General features: G+C 39.9%; 1 protein-coding gene across 20 annotated transcripts in view; it reads left to right on the forward strand.

Moving 5' to 3' along the window:
• The first annotated feature begins 4,658 nt into the window (after nt 1-4,658).
• Nucleotides 4,659-23,728, forward strand: part of cacna1g (calcium channel, voltage-dependent, T type, alpha 1G subunit) — a 271,804-nt gene continuing 252,734 nt past the window's right edge. For 4 of the 20 annotated variants that reach the window (XM_042397399.1, XM_042397396.1, XM_042397397.1 and 1 more), the window contains exons 1-6: nt 4,660-4,780; nt 5,457-5,510; nt 5,771-5,835; nt 18,323-19,089; nt 21,044-21,128; nt 21,772-22,089. In XM_042397399.1, the coding sequence (XP_042253333.1) occupies nt 21,779-22,089 (311 nt within the window). In that variant the 5' untranslated portion in view covers nt 4,660-4,780; nt 5,457-5,510; nt 5,771-5,835; ... (1 more) ...; nt 21,044-21,128; nt 21,772-21,778. Of the gene's footprint in view, nt 4,781-4,828; nt 5,018-5,456; nt 5,511-5,770; nt 5,836-13,639; nt 13,729-18,322; nt 19,090-21,043; nt 21,129-21,768; nt 22,090-23,728 lie in introns of those variants that run through there. The other 16 variants (XM_042397395.1, XM_042397393.1, XM_042397388.1 and 13 more) reach the window with 15 other exon arrangements.

The following is a 23,728-nucleotide window of genomic DNA, read 5'->3' on the forward strand; positions in this document are numbered from 1 at the left end:
TAAACAGCCTCACACCCACTCGAGAGGAAAGATGAAAGCTTCGATATGATGAGAAGGAGCAATGACGTTGCAACAAAGAGATAGGACGCCAAGAAGAGAAGAAATGTCAGATAAGGGAATATTTGTTGTTTCAGTTTTATTGTCAGTGTCTGTCTATCTGGCAGTCAGTCACTCAGCCAGACTGATATGTCTCAACAGCTACTGGATGGATTACCATGGACTTTTTTGTACAGACACTCATGTTCCCCAGAGGATAAAGCCCACTGCCTTTGGTGATTCACTGATTTTAACACTATCAGTGCCAGCAGGTTGAAAATTGTCACTTATCCATTGTAATATCTCAACATCAAAGATTAAGGCCAGGCTTTTAACAATGATAATACTGACTTACTATATGATCCTCGCAGCGGAAGTTGCTGCTGCTGATTGTTCATCCTGTAAAGTCAACAGAAACCCATATAATCCATCCGTGCAAATAATTTCAGTGACTTTGATCTGTCTTTGCATTAGTAGGTGGGCTCGCATCGCACGGAATGGAAACAAACTGCTTCTCATTAAATCTGAACCCTCGATGATTTACTGCATTATTTTCTGCTCATACATAAAGTCTGAATTATGGCATCCTGTTTACAACTTTGCTGACAACTTTGATATTCTGCGAGCGGCGCGTGGTGTATTGATGATTTGATTACTGCTGCATTTCCATTGACTGGCTGTCGTGCTATGCAGCTGTAATGGCTTCTGTAATGAGAAGACACATACTGTAGCTTACACAGATAAATTCACTTTAATTCATTTGCCCGGGGTTCACTGGAGGTTTGATTCTCAGCATCAACAGGATGCCATAATTCAGGCTTTATTGAAAATATCAATTTGACTACATATTTTGGAAAGTGAGCTGCTGTGTAGCAGTCTGCCAGTTTTTTTGTTGAGAGAGTGTGGGTGATATAGGGGCTTTGGCAGCTACCATTTCTCTATAAAACATAATAGGCACAGCATTAAATATGTTACGGAAATTGGTTTCCTTTTAAGCTTGGACAGTTAACTCTTAAAACATCGAATCTAAATTTTATTACAACTTGTCTCTTCATTTTGTAGCTTTGGCCATCATTTGTATTGATAATAAAACTGCTCTGTAAGATGTTGGAATGCAGAAAGATCACTACAAAGAAGTGATGGGACAAGAAACATAAACTGTCAGGTTACAAGACAAAAACAAATTCCTAGGTTAGCCAAAGGTGCTTGGAAGAGAACAGTTCCTAGGGGTCATATGAAAGATATATTGATGCGGAAATCTGCATGAATATATCCAAATCAACTGAACGGATTATTAAACCATGCCAACAAAAGAATAAGAGCATACAGAGAGGGAAAAATATGTGGAGGAGCGTAGTCCTTAAGATTTCATTTGAATTCTATTATGGTATGTATTTTTTCTGCGATAGCTGTTCAATGTATTTACATTCAGCAATTATCTCCCTATATAGCAGTTATCAGTGGTGGCAGAGTCCGACATTCCTACACTGGATACAGATTGCCTATCCAAGCGTAAGGGATTTACACGCAATTTTATCTCATTGATGTCAACATCACTGTTTTACATCCATCTCAGTTTACTGATCTCCTGGTTCAGCTTGGACCTTCCATACTTTCGTAGTGGTGCACAGTTTTCTTGTGCACCACTACGCAAGTATGGAAGGTCTACTGTTGGCTTTTTTACTACCTGTCTGACGGTTGGACCACTACTCTGTCTGACCTTATTGTAGCAATGTCACATTGGTAACCAGATATCACCAGTTGGTTTGAGGAGTAAAGATGAAGGCCAAAAATATGAAAGTAATTGTAATAATGACTGGAGGTACCCTTTAAATTCATATAGAGTGAGTGTTTGAACTGTTCTACCACATTACAGAAACCCTTAATTTCACTCATGGCTCATTACATAATATGTGCTATATTCAATGACGGAACCAAAGTTTAAACCTCAGCAGTCATGTCACATCTGTAAACTACTTCACAGGCTCCCGGCCCCTTGAAATAAGATTGATAAAGTGGAAGTGGAATTCCTTTTTGATGAGACATCTAAACTCTAAACAGTGCTGTGACCACAGAGAACATGGATAAAAGCTGCAGACCATTTTTCTTCTGGACATTTTGCAGCACAGAGCAAACACTTGCGTGGCTTCTCGCTATTGTGGCCATAACTCTCTCCAGACTGTTGAAAAAAGCCGAAGGCCAGTGAAATAGTCAAATTGTGGACACACATACACACACACACACACACACACAAACACCATACATACACGCACCCATTCCTTTCTCCCTCTCTCTCTTGTCACCTCAGGTAAATGAAGTGTGACCATTCTGACAGGAGAGGCCCGCTCAGACAACCCTCTGAGGAGCAGGTTACACCCTCCATATTTCCAGAGGAAGCACACACACACACACACACACATACACACATACACGCACATATCCAGGAATACCTCAAATCACTCTGTCTATCTGATGGTATCGTGTGTGTGTGTGTGTGTGTGTGTGTGTTACAGACCTGGGTTTTCAGTGGCTTATGGAAATGCTCTCCCACCTACGATACCACATCTGTTCCCGTGGTACCACTCCTCTGCTTCCCTCTGATCTGTGTCCAGATGACATTCCTGTCTGGCGAGCTTCATCACAGTCTATGATGAATGAGGCGACCTCATTTACATAATAAAATGCTGGAGCTGGAGACGCAGAAACGAAAGGAAACCTGCTTGAACTCTGGACACTCATCTGAACTCTGTGAGACACCTTTTGTTTCTTTTTTGGGGTTAAAAAGCTACATTTACTGCACTGTTCAGTAAAGTTGGTCAAGATATTCACTTTTATTAGGGAAATGGGGTTTAGCATCCTTACATATTCTGGCAAAAGTCAGCGAAGTGTCATTTTTAATTTGTGAAATAAAAGTTTAGACACTATAATATAGTGTTATAATTAGATTTAGCCCACTTTTTTGTGAAATAGATTACACATACCTTGTTATAAATAAAGTTTGACAACTTCGCCAACTAAAAATGGGGCTAACCAAGTTCTATTGTGTGTGAAAAAGTACCATTTTTGTCAAGGTGAGGCCCGGGGATGACAAATAAGTGCTTTGGCTGGTAAGTCCATTACCTTGTGCCGAAATAGTATATAACAGTAACATTTGCCTTGAAATTTCATATGGATATTTATGGTACCTTGATCCTTAACAAGAGTCTACAGCCACCCAATAAACATCAGATATCATGTTTAGCATGGTAGCATTCTTTAGCACTAAATACAAAGTATAGCTGAGGCTGATGGGAATTTCAGTTTTTCAGGTATTTGGACATAAAGCAAAGTATTTGAAAAATGAACATTTTGACATGAATATGGCATATATAGATAAATAGGTAGATAAAACGTTAAGGGATCATAAAAGTTTGTGAAATTCATCCTAAAGGGGACATGGATATATGTACCAAATTTCATAGCAATTCATCCATTATCTGCCAATATTCAGTAAAAAATACCATCATTGTGGTGGTGCTATTGGAGAAGTCGGGATCACCAAAGTCAGTCGGCTTCATCTTCTGGGAACCAAACAAAAAGCCATTTGCAATGTATATTCATGATCTCCAGAGAATGAATCTCCATGTATTGGATTTTGACATGAGCTTTCCTGTAACACCACCATCACACAAAAATTTGTGCTTAGTTTTATTTAGTTAAAAACCTTTACATAATATGATGTAATGAACATTATAGAGCTAGGGCCTGCTGCTAGTTCTTCTCAGACTAATAGATAGACTGAAAAGAACTGGCAGACCCTAAATTGGTCTGTTGCAGTGGCAAAGTGATAATTCAAATAAGGACACAAGCAAATCAGGGTTATTTAAATTGACGCAACCAATAAGACCAGTATTGCTTACCAACACTATGCAGCTGCATACACATGTGGGCCAGATCTGGGCCACTTCTGGTCTGGTAGTCACGATTCAGTTCCGCAGTGGCAACAATCACAGGGCTTTTGTGTAAGTTTTGGTTTATTGTGTATGCGCCATAGCTGGCCCATAAGCAGCTTGGAGGTTTTGGTGTGGGATTCAGCTTGTTGCTTATGATACCGTTGTGGCCAATACACAGCATGTTGGTTTTAGGGGGAGTTGCAGTGTGTTGCATACTGATACTGGTCCGCTCAGCATACTGGTTTGTAGGTAAATTTGGCTTATTTCTATGTGTGGCATGTATGAATGATACACAAAGACAGTTTTGGAGTAAGTTTTGGCTTCTAGCATGTAGGCTAAATATGGTGATACACAACAAACCAGCTTAAGGTTGAGCTGTGACCACACTGCAGCATGTAGTGTGGTCACAGCTCAACCTTAAGCTCGTTTGCATGCAGTGTGGCACAAAAAATACTAGTTTACAGCCCTGTGATTTTACAGAAATCATAATAATGTTTAGAGGTTTTTAAAAAAAAAATATGACTATGTCTTCATGCTCTGGTGTTATAGATATTAATGTACACTGATCCAATGTTAAATTTCCATCATAATACTTTTGAGGTACTAAATAGGTCAAGATTTATAGGAAAGAAAAAATCAAACTGAGTTGCCACAACTAACCAAACCCCAAACCTCCCTAGTTCTGTACATTTGCTGTGCAGCAAGGATGATTGTCAGCCCCTGCTGGTTGAACCTGTGCATCTGAGGGCCAACTGCCTCCGCAGGTTTTTCATAGAAAACGGCTGGACTGAGAGGACTTAGCTAGCTAACTGGTAAGTGAATACCAGTTCTCAATTTAAGCAAGTAATGTGTTTTATTAAACTGATTAAAAAATTTAAAAAAGCTAACAGCTACAACTATACTACACTGGTTTGTACACCATTTTTGTAACCTAGTTGTTGATAGAAGCAAACTTCACAGCTAGCATTAATTTGGCTAACTAGAAAGCTCATCAAAGTGGCTATCTCAGATTTGTGGCATCAGCTTGACTTGGCTAGAACAGGTATGAGGTAAATTACAACATGTAACTACAAAGGCTCAATAGTTGATCAATAGTTTGGTGTTTAATAAGTATAGATATTGAAATTGTGACAAATATTATTCCAAGGTACATAGCCTAATAGATACAGTAGCTAACGTTAGTGGCTAGCTTGTCATCTAGGTTAGATTACAACTGAACAAAATGCTATTTTTTCATATTTGGGATATTGTTTCATTGATGAGTAAATACATTAAAATGTTTATTTGAATATTGTTTTCCAATTTGGTGTTAGCTGAAGGAAGCTAATGTTAGTTTAAACTGAGAAATTGGTCCAAATTGTAGAGGTAGCATTTTCCTCTGTAACTGTTGCACCTGGTAGTTACTGGCTGTAAATATTAAATTTCTTAAGAACTAGTTTGTGTGGTGTAACCCATTCTCCACTTTGTGAACACTCATATTTAAACTAGGTAAGTTTGAACTGGACCACACCTGGTGCAGCCAGCTCTGGAACTCTACTGGAGGTATGAACAGCATTCTTCCTAAAGCTATTCCCTCATTTGGTGTTTTGATAATGGTGACAGAGAGTGCTGTCTATTATGGCAATCCAAAATCTCCCACGAGTGTTCAGCTGGGTCGATTCACATAATTTTCATACTCATCAAACCAACCACTGACCACTTGCCCTCTAGGGAAGCATCAACTTTCTCAACTCCATTAATTTTTCTTGATCCTTTGTTTGTGTGTTTGTTTGTTTTTTAATGTTTTGTGTTTTCTACGTTAGGTTATGTGAAGCGATGGAGGTTGGACAGTGGCGTGCACAAAAGTGGAGGGAGCAATGGAGGGAAGGTATGTAGTCCTCAACAATTTCAAGAACATGATGCTACTCTTACAGTATGTTACATCTATTTGCACTTGACAATGAAGAGAGAACATATTATCTGTTGCCTGATGAATAGCACAAAGCTAAGAATTATATCTTGGACTGTGATTAAACATGGTGAAATTTTAAAACATTTAAAAAGGTTTCCCCAGATATTGTCTTTCTCCAAGAAACACATTTAAGAACCAGAAATTTGCAACATTTAAAAAGAGAGTGGGCTGGGAAGGTAATTGGTGCTGGACACTCCTCAAAGAGACCTGGTGTTGCTGTACTATTTAACAAAAAATTAAATTAAGTTAACAATATATCAAGAGACTCATCAGGAAGATATGTTTTTAGTAATGGTTCCTTGAAGTCAAACAATATTACTTTGGTAAATATATATACACCTAATGAAGGTAACCCATCATTCTTCAGTACAATTGAAAGTAAATTTGCAGCTCAATAATAATTTTAACTAACATTAAACCCACAAGTTGATAAAAATGGGAAGATAAGTCAACCGAAAAAATCTATATTTTCACTGCTGAAGTTAATGCAGACTTTTAGTCTCTTGGACATTTGGAGAACATTACATCGTGATGTCAGACTATACTTTCCACTCCAACAGTCATTGAACCTTCTCAAGCATTGACCTGTTCCTGACCTCCCAAGAAATTGTTAGAAATGTGACACAGAGTCTAATACATCCAATAGTTATCTCAGATCACAGTCCCATTCAGATTGACTTTAATTTGCAATCAGCACCACTGCAATCTAAACAGTGGAAGGTCAGTAACTCTTTATTAACAAAAACTCCATCTCTGACATTCTACTGATATGGGAAGCTTTAAAATGTTGCCTCAGAGGTTAATTAATCAAGATAAGTAGCCTAAAGAATAAAAAGCAACATCAAGAAGAAAACAGATTGTTAACAGAAATCAAGCTGTTACAAAATTCACTATCAAATGAATATAAGGATGAAATATGGATTGAACTATGTAAGCTAAAAATAAAATATGATGACATTATAAGGAATAAAATTGAATATAAACTAAAGAGAGCAAAATTAAATTATTATGAATGTGGGGAGAAGATAGTAAAGTCTCTAGCTTCAAGACATAAAAAACACATGACTAAAAGGACCATATCTTGTATTAGATTACCAAATAACTCAACTACCACTGATCCAGATCAAATAAATAAAACTTTGTTGACTTTTATGAAAATCTCTACATGTCCGATAGTGATGATGAGCCTGATTCAATGCAGGAATTCTTAAATAATATTAATCTTCCTTCTTTATTAGAGGAAGAAAAAATGCATTGAAACAGTCAATAACTATATTTGAAATAAATAAAGCCATTAACTTATTTTTTAAGAAGAAATCTCCAGGGCCTGATGGTCATTATGCAGAGTTCTACCAAGAGTTTTGTGAGGATGTATCTCCTCTACTTTTGCAGACTTATCAAGCATCATTCAACAATGGAAGTTTTCCACCTATGTTTAATTATTCCCACATTACTTTAATTCATTAAAAAGATCCCTTTAATCTGTAATAACTATCGCCTAATATCATCTGCAAATTTAGATAATAAAATCCTGCCCAGAATTCTTGCAGCCATATTAGCTAAGGTAATCGGAAAGCTGATACACACTGAACAAACTGGTTTCATGAAAAATGGACATTCATCTGATAACTCAAGGAAATTATTCAGCATCATTCATCCGGTAGCACTGTGTAGTTTAGATGCTGAAAATGCTTTTGATTGAATTGAATGGCCTTTTATGTACAGCACCCCGCAGAAATATTGGTTTGATAACAATTTTATGCAGTGGATTAGGATGATCTACTCAAAGCACATGGATTCAATAAAAACTAACAACATCATTTTACATCGAGGAACAAAACAAGAATGTCCAGCTTCAGGACTTTTATTCAATCTAATCATTGAACCATTAGCTGAGAAAATAAGATCTGAAAAGAATATTAAAGGCATAAAAATTGGAAGCTAAATATATAAAATATCAATGTGTTGTGATGACATCATCCTCTACCTAACTGATGTGGACTCCTTGCTTTATTATATCAATCAGATTATAAGTCAATATGGCTGACTTTCAGGATACAAAGTAAACTGGGGAAAATGTGAGCTACTGCCTCTTAACAAACACTGCAGTATCACATGTGTGCAAAATACAAAAATTAAATGGAACCCAACAGAGCTAACATATTTAGGGTTAAGTATCACAACAAATAGCTATCAAACACGAGATATAAATCTCACACAAATATTTAATAAAATAAAATCAAATATAGATTGATGGTCAAATCTCTTTATATCTCTGTGGGGTCAAGTGAACATAGTAAATATAAACATTCTCCCTGTTACCTGTCATGATACAAAAAACCTGGTTTGAACATTTGCATGAAACAATCTCAACCTTTATATGGCATGGGAAAAAGGCCAGATGTTCATACTTAAGGATGTGTAATTCATACAAAAAAGGTGGACGACAGCCACCCAACTTTTTTCACTACTATCTATCTTTTGGTTGCCAACAAGTTAGTGAATTATTTGATCCCTCTGTAGGCAAAGATTGGAAATACATTGAAGAAAATATGTTACAAAGCTTAAACACTGACATGAAATATGTATATTTTATAAAAATATTTCCAAAGGAAATCATGCAAAGCCCAACTGAAGTGTCATTTAACATCCTGAAATCATGTACAAAGATCATTGGAATTAACACAGCTACCTCAATAAATCAACCGAGACTGAGACAAGACTTGTGCAATGAAATGGATCAGGGACTTCCAAAAACTAGAGGATGATATTTCCTGGAATGATATATGGAAAAATACAAGGCAGCCCTTCCGTTGTACAAAAAGTAAACTAAGGCAATTTAGAATATTTAATGGATTATACTGCACCCCAACACAGCTTTATAAAATGGTCATAAGGGTTTACAGTAAGTGTGTAAAATGTGGTGCTGCTGAAGGAACTCTGCTCCATCTGTTGTGGGACTGCAATAAAATTAAAGGTCTTTGGTTTGGTATAACAAAGCAAGCAATGAACCGCACTAATACAGTCATCCCACTCACACCACAATCATGTATACTCAGAGATTTGCATAACTTCAGCAGAGTATCTTCAAAGAATCAAAATATCTTTCTCTCATTATGTATGGTCACAAAAAAACTAATCATGAATAACTGGATCGCTTTAAATACACCAACTCAAAGAATGGATCACTGAAGCAATAGAAATGATTAAGTTCGAAAAGAAAGCTTTCAGACAGCAAAATAATAAGACAGAATATACTGAAACATGGGTGCCAGTGGAAAAGTACTTACTGTCAAAAAAAAAAAAAAAAAAAATTTCTCAACTCATTTGTTGAGGTTTTTCCATCCTAATTGTGTCACCCATCTATGTATAGAAAATATACTCTGTAGTATAGAATGAGTTGCATAAGAAAATTGTCTGTAGCTCATAGTTGTTTTATCTTTTATCAACCACAAAATCAAAATCAGCTAATAATCATTTGATTTAATTCATGTTGATGTAAGCATAATATTTTGTAAAAGGCAATATTACTGAAGTTTTTTTCTGTTAAAACAGTGAAGTAGGTAACTGTCACTTTAAGAGATATAGGTCCCTTGGGTTTACTAGGGTGAACCCGTGGTTTGGAAAGTTGAGGCTCAAGTAAGGACCGAGCCACACGGTTTTCTTACAGTAGTATAGTTTGCTGATTAGGAGAACTTAGCTTTGAATACTCCTGTAAGAAGATACTTTTATCCTTTTTTACATCGGAGTCCTTTGAAAGTTTTTCCTCCTCAAACGTACACGAGTTAGACCCTCATTGAGCTTCAATCAGCCACAAAGAGGAAGCTGGTGAACTGTACACATATGGGAATGCAATAAACTTAGAAATGTATACATGTCTAAAGGCAGCAAGGATTCTATGTGAAGAAACTTTCCCTCCTTTCTCTCCATGTTTTTTTCTCTCTCTTCTCTCTTTTACACACACACAAACACACACACACACACACACACACACACACACACACACACTCCTCCCCAACTTCTACACTTTTCCATCATTCAAATAATTCCAAACACCCACCCGAGCCATCACGCAAATGGAAATATTGATCTCCCTTTCAGTTGCTCATTTTCAGTTGGGAAAATGGTTTGAGACAAATGTGAGGGCCCCGGCCTTTTATTTAATCTTCACTGGGTAACATATATACATGGAAGAGGCCACCAGCTATTTCTGACGTGCGGGATGGAAACACGAGCGGTCGGTCAAACTCGGCACTGCGTAGAATGCCGCTGAGAGGCTTTTCAATCATGTACGGGACGTAAACACCTTCATCTGTTTTCCTTCCTCTCATGATGAAGAGGAATCAGCCTGTCACTGAGGCTGAGGTGAGGGAGGGAACATAAACTCACATGATCAGTGTTAGGTTCAGAGTCTGTTCTCTGGTAGTTCTCGCCTTTTGTGTGTCTGTGTGAGTAGTTTGTGTGTACTGTTGTGTGCCTTGGTGAATTCCTCTGTCTGTTTATGTGTAACTGTGTGTTTCTGTGTATGTGTTTTTTTGTCTGATTAATGTGTGCGTGTCTGTGTGTATTCACATATCTGATTATTGTGAGGGCGTGCTGTGTGGACATGTAATAGGCAGGTGAACAGACTGCTAGTCAGACACATTTGGCAGGTAGCAGCTGTAGATCATTCTTGAGGTCAGAGGTTTAGAACGCACACACACCCACACACACACAATGTCAGGCCACCTTATTAGTACTGTCCCAGTAATGAAGGAATCCAAAAGGGACTCCTTTCAGACAGATGTCTTGACAAAACTAGCAAACCAGAAGGTGGAAAGTAGTCTAGGTTATAAAAGTTTGTTCACTTGTGTAAATGAGAGAAAGGAAACAGTGAAACATAATTTTTCTTCCTTTCAAAGTCAGTATTCAAGAAACAAATTAAGCTCCTTAGCAGGACTGTGTGTGTGTCTGTGTGTTTGTGTGTGTTTTCATTTCATATGAAAGATGTGTGTCAGGTCTGGGGTTAGCCTGTCTGTCAATACATTCGCCCTGTGGGAGTGATCAATTGCCGTGATCGCTTTTCCTTTTCCTGTATAAATAGGCACAGCCAGCTTTTAACCCACATAGCCAGACTGCGACCATCAGTCTGAATGGTTGACACTTGCACTGTGTTTTCTCACACCGCCTATCAGATAAAACATCAGTTAGCAGCTGGTCAGCTGAGGACAAGAATGATCTCTGCTGCACTATCTAATCCTCTAATCGAGTTTACATGTGAAATGTTCAGACATGATTCAGGTTGCTAATATTGCATTTGCGACTTGAATCACAATAGTTTTAGTGTGCTGTTTACAATGCTTCAGATAAGCTATAATAGCCCAATTAAGAGAAACTAGATCAAGTGTGTGTGGTTAATTGTCTAGTAATGGCAATGTTGATCGGTCCGTCTGTCAGTCCACCGCTTTGAGACCAGACTGAAATATCCTGGTCCCCAGTGGATGAAGCCTCCTGAATTTGGTGATCACAGACTTTCTCTCTAGTGCCACCATGAGGTTAATACTTTTGTTTTTTGGGGGGGAAATGTCTCAACAACTACTGATTGCTAAGGACTCTGGTACAGACATTCGTGGTCCCCAGTGACGACGATGATCCCCTGACGTTTCCTCTACCACCACCATGAGGTTCATATTTTTGATTTTTGAAAACTGAAATTTCTCAACAACTGTTAGGTGGATTGCCATGAAATTTGGTAGAGATATGCATTGTGCCCAAAGGATGAATCCTAATCACTTTGGTGATCCCTCAACATTTCCTCTAGTTAGTAGCTGGTGAAATATCTTAACTTCTACTGGATGGATGGCCACAAGATTTTGTACAGATATTCATGGTTCCCAGATGATGTATGTTAATAAATTTGACTTTTGTGGTTTTGAGTGAGATATCTCCACAAATACCGAGGGGATTGCCATGAAATTTGTTCAAACATTTGTCCACCTCAGGATGAACTGGAATAACTTAATTGATCCCCTGACTTTTCATGATCATCAGGTCAAATTTCAGTTTGTCCAAATACCTGCAAAACTAATGACAAGCAAATGTTAGCATGCTAACATGCCAAGCTAAGATGGTGAGCTTCATGCTAAACTTTACCCTCTAAACATCATGTTAGTATTGTCATTGTGAGCATTTTAGTGTGTCAACGTTAGCATTTAACTCAAAGTAGCACTGTGTTAAGTACAGCCTCACTGAGCTGCTAGCATAGCTATAGACTCAGAAGCTGTTTGGATTAGCATATTTTGAGGATACTACATAAATAATCTCCAGAATAATACTCTGTTTATGCAAATGCACTCACACACAGGAACATACATGAACAGAAAAACATATACACTAATCCAGTTCTCCCAACCTTTAGTTTACCAACTGGTAGTTTTTGTGTAGTTTTCCACACTTTGGCAAGATGTGCCTGTCTCCACATACCCATATGAACTCCTCTGTGCCCTTAGCTATTAGTAGCACAGGCTCCAGAGCAGGGCCGCACATAACCCCGCGTCACCCCAAGGACAGCACCACGTCCTGGGTTGACTTGTTAAGATCCCCAGTGGGAGCGTGGAGCTCAGTGGGAGCCAACACTGACAGAGCTGGAGGACGCTCAAAGAGAAAATAGATGAAAGGAAGAGGCAAAGAGGAAAGCGCTAAGGGCCCCTTCTGTTTCTCCCTCACGTCTCAACTTTTTACTCAGTTCTGTCTCTGTTTTGTACTGTTGCAATAGCAACTTCTGGTTATCAATTTGCGTTTGTAAAAAAAAGAGAGGTTTAATTAGGTTCAGAGAAGAGAAGAGGGAGGGAATCAAAGAGAAAACAAAAGTAGAGTGTGGATTTCTTGTCTCAGCACCTATCTATTAGTCATCATGGCACAGCTTTGCCGAACTACTTCTTGTTCAACTGTTTCTGCTTCATCTTAAACTCTTTCCCCTTCTGTTCTGTTAAATCAGTTGTCCATGTCATCTTCTACAGCCTGTTTCTTCTTTTGCTCTCTCTGCTCTGATGCCCTTTTCTCCATTTTCTCCATTTCATTTTCTTATGTAATTTCTTCTCCTACTTTAATGTTTTCCTCCTCCACCTTGTCCTTTGGTCCTTCTCTTCTTAATCTCCTCTTCCCCCTCCTGATCATCCTCCTTCTAGGTTTGTGCACCACCTTGTCCTACTCTTCTTTTATCTACCTCTTCCTCTCTTCACCATCCAGTTCATTTTACCCTTGTTTCTTTTCTCCTCCTTGTTTATCTCCTCCTACTCCTTCTTCCTCTTGCCCCTCCAGTCTTCTCTCCTTCCTCTCTTTTGCCTCCATGGCGTTACAGGCATATCATTTATGAAGTGTTGAAAATGTTGCTCTCCGTGCTGCTCCGCTCGGTAACCAAGGTTACCAACATGTGAATCAGTATCACTGAAATCACGTGTGATTTTTAGGTGGGCAAGCAGGCATGGAAAAGCTTCAGAGTCGCAGCTTTGTATAGTCTGGAGTCTTGTGTTTAACATTTTTCAATTAGAAGTCATTTTTGTTTCTAAATGACTGATATTGTTGTTGACGACCCTCTTTGGGCTCCTATAACACGCCCACACACACACATGCACGCACCACATGAGTCACACAAAGTGCATCGCATCACTGTATTGTTTTGGATTGCATGTGGGCTAAAATAAACTGACATGCTCATGTTCTTCTATTTATCATTCATCAGATAAATAGAAAAATGAGACTAGAGGCAATCACCTCTTGTGTCTGGTCGCCAACCCAGTCCTCTCCTGTCCAGCAGCTCAGTCCAGCCATGTGAGTGTGTGTTTGGTGCGTGTGTATCGATTGTTATTGAGGGGCAGTCAGGCCGCAGTACAGCCATATCCCTCAGACACCAGTAGGATAAGATAGTTCGACATTTTTGGGGGTTTTACAGGGGGATATGTGCCGGACTATTTCTTGGCTGGGATCGGTAACTTCCAGCCAAGAAATAAACTTCCTGATACATAATGAACTGTTCTCCACTTTGAGTTTTAAACAAAAGAGATATAACATGTTAATTATTGAGTTGCTGAAAGGCAGATTTTGTTATCTTTGGGCCGATCCAGGCTGGCTGTTTCTTTTTGTAATTAAAGGTATACTATGCAGGATTTTCCTAAAAAAACAATCATCACTTATGACCCACTAGAAGTGTGTGGTGTTGTATGTATCTACAGAGACTCTGCCCTCTGCCTGTGTTTTCTTATTTTCTCATTATTTTTCTGTGTTCAGGATGTTTCTGGGTGTCAGCCTTTGGGCAGTGAGTGCGTAGAACCCAGCCAATAACGCACAGGGTGTGAGGTCGGGACTCGTAGCGTAGCGTCCAGGTTACAGTGCTGTCTCCATCTCTCTCCTCTGCTCCGCTCTCTCTCTCTGCTGTCTCTATCATGGATGTAAGAGCTGCAGGTCTGTGCGTCCACTTGATCGACAAATCCTGCATAGCATACCTTTAAGCTAAGCTAACTAGCTGTTGGCTATAGCTTCATATTTACTGACATGACAGTGGTATCAGCTTTCTCATCAAAGTGTCAAACTTCATTGGTCTCATTTGTATTTCTCACTACAAAACCTCACTTATTGAACCTGCTTTAAGATTGATGTATGAAATAATACAATATTGAAACATATTCTGTATTGTCATTTAAAATGTAATTTGTAAATGTAATTTTAAAATGACTTAGTTTGATTGACTTCATATGTGCACATGCAGTAACTTCTGAAGGGCCATGAAAACCAATTTTTGAAAACAGCTTCTTATTATAAACAATGAGGTCTCACATGAATGCACAATATTCTGCCAGAGTTAAAACAATTGTGTTTATTTCACATAAGAATTTTTTTTGTATTTTTTTGTTTTTGTCTTTGGTTTGCTCACTTGTTTGAAGTGGGCTCCATTGGAAAAAAAGTGATCTCATGTAGGCTACTTCTGTGCACAAATCAGAGTGTAGAAAACATTCAAATCAAAATGTAATGACAGTTATTGTTGTCAGCACTGTCAATCAAATCTGATGTAGAGAAATAGTTCTGATTTTAAAGTTGTCAGGGTCTATAATGTCCCCGCTATAAATTAAAATAGAATTAGTTGCTAGCTGTAAAACAGTGCCGGTTAGCTGGCACTGAAAATAAGAACAGGCTGCTTGTCCAGAGAATGAATACCACAAACTTAAACAGCATGTGCAAATAACAACTTCCTGGATTTCACAGCGACCACAGAGATCATATTCAACTTCTGCTGATTTTATTGATTAAAAGGAACCAACATGACACATTTTAGCATGCTGTCATTTAAATAAAAACTTTTTGTCCTTGTTTCCATTTTGTTTTGTTGATATCTCACATTGCTTTGGAAAAGTGTAGTAACTAAGTTTCTCTTTCTGACAAAAAAAGAGCCCATAAAACCATATGTTTGCCTTCGATACTCTCTTGGCTTTTACGTTTATATTTATTAGAGGTGGGGAGGCTCTTAATGTAAAACACAAATATTCTTTGACTACTTATAGTTTTAGTTTTTTTCATTAGTGCAGATCATAATTAATGAGAGGCTACTAAAAACAAATATGCTGAAATACAACCATTAAATGTCTTGTCTTTGGGAGTTCAAACAAAACATTTGGATTATCATCACATCGATTCTCCAAAACTGATGTTGATCTCACAAATTCAAACTAAGTAAGCATGTTGCAGTAGAGAAGCATGATAGAGCGCTGTTCTTTTTCTGATATTAAACCTTACCCAGTCCCTGCATCGTCTTTAAAAACAAGCAGAGGTCTGCTTAAACTCCCTCATATGGATTGGGACCCCAAATGCATCAGTGGCTTATTACTGCCGGTTCTCTTCATGACAACAGTAATCATTTTGTTTTTAATGTGTAACAAGATGAATGCCACAGCCTTTTGTCCTGTGGTGTTGTGGGTTAACTATAAGAACAATATTGGAGCAAGGAGAGATAGGATGAATGAATAAATGATCAATATAGTAATTACCTCTTCTGGACAATCCTCACTCCTAGAGCCTGTAGGGGGGAGGACTAATGAGGGTTCAATAACATGGATAGCACAATCACACGCACACACACACGCATGCACGTGCACACACACATACCAGTTGTGTGCATCAGTGACCATCAGGTATCAGATTATTTAAAAAGTAATCAATTTATGGTTACATAAAATGATACTGTATCATTTCACAAAATATCTTCCTTCTCTCCCTCTCTAGAGAGGTCAGAGATTCTGGAGCTGGTCAGTATTCAGTGTCATTTGCTGACATGAATCTGGTTTGTCTCTCTAAGAGGCAACCCCACTGTCCGCAACAGATTACCTGACATTGAGGAAACGTTTGTGTTCGTTCCAATTTCATATGTAGTTTAGAATATTAAGAGATTATTTCAGAATGGAAATGGTTTATCCTTTGGGGGGGCTTTACTGTGCTCTTTGTTTACACTCATTGTCATAGCAGTCCACCAAATTGATTTGAGTATTGTAAAAATATTTGGATGAAGCTAGAAGAAAGTTGAAAGGTTCATCAAAACATTTGGGATAGGATGCATCCTTTGGGGACCATGAATACCCAACTGAATAACTGTATAATATATATATCAGGAGCCCAGCCAGTAGTTTTTAGTTACCTTCTCATAGACTAAAGTATAAGTCAAGGAGAATTTTGGACCTGATGGTGGGAAGACAAAATCTTTATGTTTCAACATCAAGGAACCATGAATGGCAACATGTTTTTGGCAGTCTGTGCATATCTCACTCTGAATCAAAGTGCTGGACAAATAACATCATGTGTGCATTTAGACTGAATGCAAAGTGAAATCTTACCTTGAGTTATTCTTCCCACACAGTGTACGTACCAACTGTACAGACATTAGGGTCGCACTTTATTTTACGGCACGCTAATAAGATGTAATAAGCTGTACTTTGTATCAAATTCGATAAAAACTAGAATTAATATGTTCTTTAGTTAGTTAGGATAATGCACCAGGTCAGAAATGTTCAAAGGAACTAAAAGTAGTATCAGGTCAAGCAGCAGCCATAAGAAACAAAACAAACATATTTTATGCTACATACAGGCTCCAACAAGTGGTAATGCTTTGTTGTTGGCAGCCAAAGGCAGGAGAGCAAAGGAGAAAGCAGTAGCAGTGTTTGGTTAACAGTTTGGCTAAAGGGAGCTTTTTTTGGTACTGGTTGTTTTTACAGTTTGTATGGCTTTGGTTATCGACACCAAAATAAAGTGCAGCAGGAGCTGTCATGCAATGATTTTTTTCCCTTCCCCATTTAAAATCAATATGTGAAGCAGATCCACCAAGTAAAGGCCAAAATAGATAAATAATAGAGGAATATTTTGGCAATGGGTGACTACACAGACTTATTGTAATACAGTAAGCAGGTAATAACTCTATAGAATGTAATTTTAAAGATGTTATCACTGTGATTTGATCAAAGAAGTAGGCTATGATAATATACATCAGTCTTGGCTTCTCTGCCAACTGTACAGGAGCAGCTAAAGAAGGTGTAGGTATGTCTCAAGTAGCAGATATATGATTTCACTTTAGTTTACAGTACAGTTCTGTTGTAAAGTGTCACACATTACCCTCTAAGAAAGTCTAATAAGGGTCTAACAGTTGGAAATAAAGATGTTATGTCCTGGCAGCTTCCATAGCCTGATGTTACTGGGGTCAGATAGTGACATGGCATTAAATGGTCTGATGTCTTAACTGGTATGGAGTAGAGCATTGAGGAAGCATGTAATAGGCTATGTATTATACTACCTACAAACTCCACGGGACTCGGAGAGGGACGTGTGAAGTAGCGACCAGATGTGACCCAGTTGTGGTTAGTTTACAGTTTTGTATTGTATATTTTGGGTGTGATATGGCATTATATGTGGTTTCTAATTACAGTGTAATTTAAGTGTATGATGTCTAATCAGGCTATAACTGTGTTTATCTACTGTCTAATAAAGAACATATTCTAGTTTTTGTCTAATTTGATACAAAGTACGGCTTATTGCGTCCTATTAGTGTACTGTAAAATAAAGTGTAACCAGCATTAGCTATAGCTAACTGTGTGGGTGTGTGGAGTGTGCCTGATGTCAAAACTTACCAGCAACTCAGTTTTTTCTGTTATTTCGCTCCAAGCCCTTCTCCATTATTTCTCATCACTCTATGTTAATGACATTTGACCATACTACCAAGAGATAAGCACAAATTTTGGGTTAAGTTTTGCTAAATTTGCATATTTGCTCTGTTGCTCACATCCACATCTACATTGCAGTTGCACCACCTCTAAAATTAGCTTTAAAGTAAAGTATATTAACCTGTTTCCATATTATTCCATCACTAATAACATGTCTTTTCTTCCCTCAGACACATGTTTCTCTGTGAAACAGAAGTCTTCATATACTGTAAGTATGGATGAGAGCCTCACGTGGACGTAAGAGAGACAAGTCTCCTCAGCATCAGGCTTTGTCTGTCAGTAGTAAGGTCTGTCATCACAGTCAGCTGAAGGTGAGCGGTAATGAATGAGCTGTGTGTCAGTACAAACAGTGCTGTTGGTCAGGAGGCCTGTGGAGTAGCCAAGAGAGAAAGTTTCCCCCGGAGAGCTGAGATCACTCACTCTGATAAATTGGGGGTCTTAGCTCGAACTGGCCAGCACTAACAAACATCATTCATCAAGCACTCATAAAAGCTCGCCGTGGGAAGTGTTCATAGGCACTCAATGTTGAATTGCCATTGCGCTATTCCATTTTATAAATAATAGATGCATAATTGTATTGCTTATTATTAATAAATGTTGCGTTTGTACTTTTTGGTGTGCCTCACCCAGAGCCAGGTCTTAATTGTGTTCTATTTTTTCTCTTGTGCATTCAGAACAGTGCCTCATTCCTGCCTAATAGGTACAAGCAGTGCCAGATCAATATGTTTTAATGGGTCCTCTGTTAAGATAGTACACAATTAAATAATCAGTCCAAACAAGGCTATTGACAGAGGCACTCTCACTTTTTCCTCTCCTTGTCTTCTCCTCCTGTCTGCTCATGCAGGTGTTTTTTAGGTCATGAGTGTGCGCATGTGTGATTCACCGTCTTTTTACCACGAGCTGTGTGTAAACTGCGAGGAATATCCTAATGCCCCAGGTGATTAATATCTGCTACTGCACACAAGCGCTCGCTGCGACAGATGCTATGAAACAGAAATTGGTCCTCCTCATTGATTTGCTCCTGCTCTCAGATCAATGATCATACACTGTAATGAAAATAAAGCATGCCACTGCTATGTAGGCTAGTGAGTAATGTGCTGAGACTGTGTGTGTGTGTGTGTGCATGTGCGACATAATAGAATCCTTAAAATACAAAAAAAAAAAAGAAAAAAGATATGCATCAAGGGACAACATTGTAATTCAAAGACACTATGTCACTTAAAAACTACAGAGTAACTATCTGCCCTGCCTGAGGCTGTACTATTACTCCCTAAAGCAGCCTGGGGACCTGCCTCCCCACCGGCCTGGGGAAACATCTTCCCCTAGTGGCTACCGGCATTCAGTACATATCACAGCACTCCAGGGCCTGGGGTCTCCAAACAGAGCAACCTTAATGAAAAAAGAACCTAATTAGTATTATTAAGTCACATTTTTCTATAATTAAATCAGAATAACAGATTTCTGATTTTCTTTCACTTTTGTCAAATTTTTGTGAGGATTGGAAACTGATGAACAACTGTTCATTCTCTGCTGATTGACCAGGGAAGATGCTCCTAGACTGTGTGTGAGGGTCCTCCTGGGGTCCTTGAGGGGCCCCCTTTTGCACACTGTGCTCTGTAATAATTTAACTTATTAGAGTTTATGTGCAATGAGAAACTGTATTACTGTCAAATACATATTTTGTTGTAACTTATTATCTCATTGATAGCAAATGTAATTCTTAACTGACTTAAAAACTATCTCAAACTGGATCTTTTTTTTTTGTTTTTCTTTGAAGTTTAGTCTCTGTGCTTTAACAGGGATCTATGTGTTCTTGCAAGTGGACCAGAGTGACAAGTCTATTATGTACAGTATACATCCCGGTACACTTCACAGTCAGTTGGAGTCACATTGCTCCATGTGGCAACTTTTCCCCCTCAAAATTCCCCATAATAAAGTTCTGCACCAATCACAGAGCATCGCTGCTTAGATGCCATCACTCCCTTGCTTTTCATTGGCTGACAGTTGACATTAAGATTCCAGCTGTTTCCCCCCCTCCCCTCTGCTGTACATCTTAGACTGACAGCTCGCTCAGCCAATAAGGACGGAGCACCAAGTCAGGCCGCGCTGTGATTGGTGCAGAGCGGGCGCTCGTCGGGCGGGGAGTGAGAAGTTAGGATCCCCCATCCAGCTGTGTGAGCTTTGCTGATGGACGGAACCGACCGAATACAGTGTGGAGGAGACAAGAGTGAGAGCAAGAGCGCCCGGCCGTTCATGTGCAACAATGGAGAGGGGAGGTGTTGGTGATATTTAGAAAATATCAAAGGTTGTCTCTTTGACGCCTGTTTGTGTTCAGCGACAGGATGTGCAGCAGCATCCCCATGGATCTTTAAAACACTGATGCGGGATATGCGCTGAAAACCGCCTGTGGATGCAACGAAAAGTACTGGATTCTTAATTTGAAGGAGGAAAAACAGCGGGGAAAAACGCGGGGTAACGAATTGATTATTAATTGTGGTTATTTCTCGTTTCTGGGGTTGTCCATCAGCTCTGTGGAGAAGGAGGGAATCATAAAGAAGTTTGTGCGCGGCGTTAATATTTTAACAAAGGCTGTGCGCCGCAGAAGTGGACACAAACCCACGGTTCCTTTTTTAATTCCTAACGGGGGATTGTTATGAAGTGTTGGTGAGGCCCCTGGAGAGGCTTGGACACCGGAGACCGGGGCCTGGGCGCACCGTGTCTGTTGAGACGGACCCGCGCAGCAGCGCACCACCTGGAAACTATACGGTTCGCCAGACGCACCAAACCCACAAGACCCTCTCCTCTATTCTCCCCCTTGCTTCCCTCTCCTCTCTTGTTTATCTCGTCCCTCCTCGTCTCTGCTTCTTACCAAGCGGGTTTTTTTTCTTCAGGCTGGTGTGGACTTTACAGCCACGACAAAAACTGATCATGCGATGACTGAGCGCGCTTTGGGCACATCTACTGAGTCCATTACAGGTAATAAATCGAAAGGAAAGATGCTCCTGCACTCTTTTAGAAAAAGAACAGCTTCTAAATACTTCATAATAAATGCAGTGTTTGTAGATAATTGATGAAGCTGAAGTTTGGAAACGAATTAGAACAATCGCAGTCCATTGTTGCTGATGAGAGAGGGATTTTGGCATTGTTTTTGATGAAAAGGAATGCGAGTCCCTCTTGAATTTTTGGAGGCTCATTAGGAGCTCCATTCTGTTTGCCAGCTTATGACGGCACCTATATAGTTAGTTCATCCTTATTCATCACATAATTCTGTTTTGTGTCGTATTCATTGCTCAAAAACAATTTTATGAAATCATTTTGGTGTGCGCATATTTTCCTAAAATAACCCACCACCTTATACGGTTGCCTTTCCTTCCAATATTTAGATTTAATTGTGAGCATATGTGTTGCAGCAGGGTGTTTTTCATTGTATGCAAAGTTAATAGATTTTTTTCCTCCAAATCAATATCAGCAGATTTATATTTGCACATTTTCTTGAATCTTAATAATCGGGTTGCTCCCATAATGCGCTCTGCTCTAGCTGCTGCAGATATGCATTTCTGTGGTTGTCAGCTATATTTACTGTATCTAATCATATGTTTATGGTCGCCTGTGCCAGCAGGAGGTGAATGATGGCCGAGGATGGGCGAAATCTCTCCGGGGTCCCTGACGCCAGGGGCTCGGAGGGTCGCTCCTCTCTGCCGAGGACTTTCATCCGGCTCAACGACCTGTCCGGGGTCGGGACAGGAGGCGGGGAGCGTGGCGAGGTGGTGGTGGAACCCGCGTCCCCGGCGCCCGATGGGATCTCTACAGCCGGGGAGGAAGCGTCGGCGAGCGGCGAGGAGAACCTGCCCTACCCCACCCTGGCCCCCGTGGTCTTCTTCTACCTGAAACAAACTACCCGGCCTCGGAGCTGGTGTCTCAAGATGGTCTGCAACCCATATCCTTTTACTTATGAGATAGGAGTCGTGACAGCTGCTCATGCGCACACGCGCGAGCTTCCACCTGTGGCAGGTAAGAAACACCTGTTTGTCTGTGCAGCTTTTCCAGTTGACCTCACGGGTTATTGAAAGACCACAATCCCCTTGAATGATACTGGCATACTGGCCTGTTTAGACAGTCTTTCACATAGTGTGTGTGTGTGTGTGTGTGTGTGTGTTGATACGTAGACATCTCATAAAACCAGTGGGTAACCAGTGAAACATGCTTTATGACCTAATACGAGCAAAAAGATCTGAGATGTGTGTGTGTATATGTGACCTAAATGCATGTGTTGGCCCTACTGTAGCTGCCTTCACAGTCACCTGTCAGGACATGTGTGTGTGTGTGCATATGTGCGTGTGTGTGTTTTGTCCCCTTCCCCTAAATCTCCCCTCAAGTCCATGCTCTCCAGCTCCAGTGCTCCCATGTCATGCTCTGATTCCTCTGAGCTGGTATTTGCTTGCCGTCGATTATTCATAATGACTTCGAGTGATGAAAATCAATCGACCTCACATGACTGGGTGTCAGCGAGGCCCACAGTGAGGGGCTGCCTGTTATAATTAGTTTATTGATACACACCTGGAGCGGCTGTTTATCGAGCGCTCGCCTTTCCTCCCGGTGAAAAGCAGCGGCAGGGTGGAGTCTGTTCAAGTCACAGAGCCTTATTGAATCATTCCTGCCACTGAAGTGTATTATTGATTCATAAGTGTACACACCTGCACTGATTCAGTTCTCTGGAGAGAAAGGAGGCACTGGAGACTTTCTTTTCTGCCACGCACTGTCTGTCTTTCTCCCCCGATGTGTGGGCAATATATAACGCACCTCAGGATGTGTGTTGCTTTGTGTGTGTGTGTGTGTGAGGTTTTGGTAGCTGGATGTGAGAGGGAATGCTGCCTCAGCTGATGCTGCTCTGCTCCAGAGCTTTCAGACAGTCTTTGTTTTTTCTCTCAGGTATCATGTGTGTATGTGTGTGTGTGTGTGTGTGTTTTAATGCCATTCAGATTACCTCTCTTCCTCCCTCCCTTCATCCCACCTGCCTTGTCTGTTGCTTTACATCCTAACGCGCCTCCCTCCCACCCACAGTTTCTCCATTTGTCACAGTTTTAATTGAGATGCTAAGTCAGCCGGGTGTCTCTCTCTCTCTCCACTCCCTGTCCTCTTCCCCTGCAGCAACATTGTCTGCGATGCTGCTCACACTTGCCACTCTTTAATGTTTTGGGCTTTTTTTTTTTTTTACCCCTGCTTCATTTTCTTCTCTTGTCCTCCTTTCATCTCTCAATCCCTTCTTTATTCTGTCTTCCAGCGATCACAGCTGATTTCCATGTCTGCAAATGTCAGATCTTTAAAGGTCTTACAAATAGACGTTTTTAGCAGCAGGGGCACATGAGTCCCCTGCTGCTCCTGAGGGAGCGAAGATACTTTACTATTATCCTAGTCAGGGTTTCTCAAACATTTTCACTTCACAGACCCCCCCTCACTGTGATCCTCACATTAGGGCCAAATGTTCCCATTTGATAAACGTTTGCCCCATGACCCTGTATCATAATATCTGTGAGTGAAAGTAGTTAGTCGGGAGGATGTCTTAATTGGGATCATTT

This window comes from Thunnus maccoyii, chromosome 20, assembly GCF_910596095.1.
Source record: "Thunnus maccoyii chromosome 20, fThuMac1.1, whole genome shotgun sequence".
Lineage (NCBI taxonomy): Eukaryota > Metazoa > Chordata > Actinopteri > Scombriformes > Scombridae > Thunnus > Thunnus maccoyii.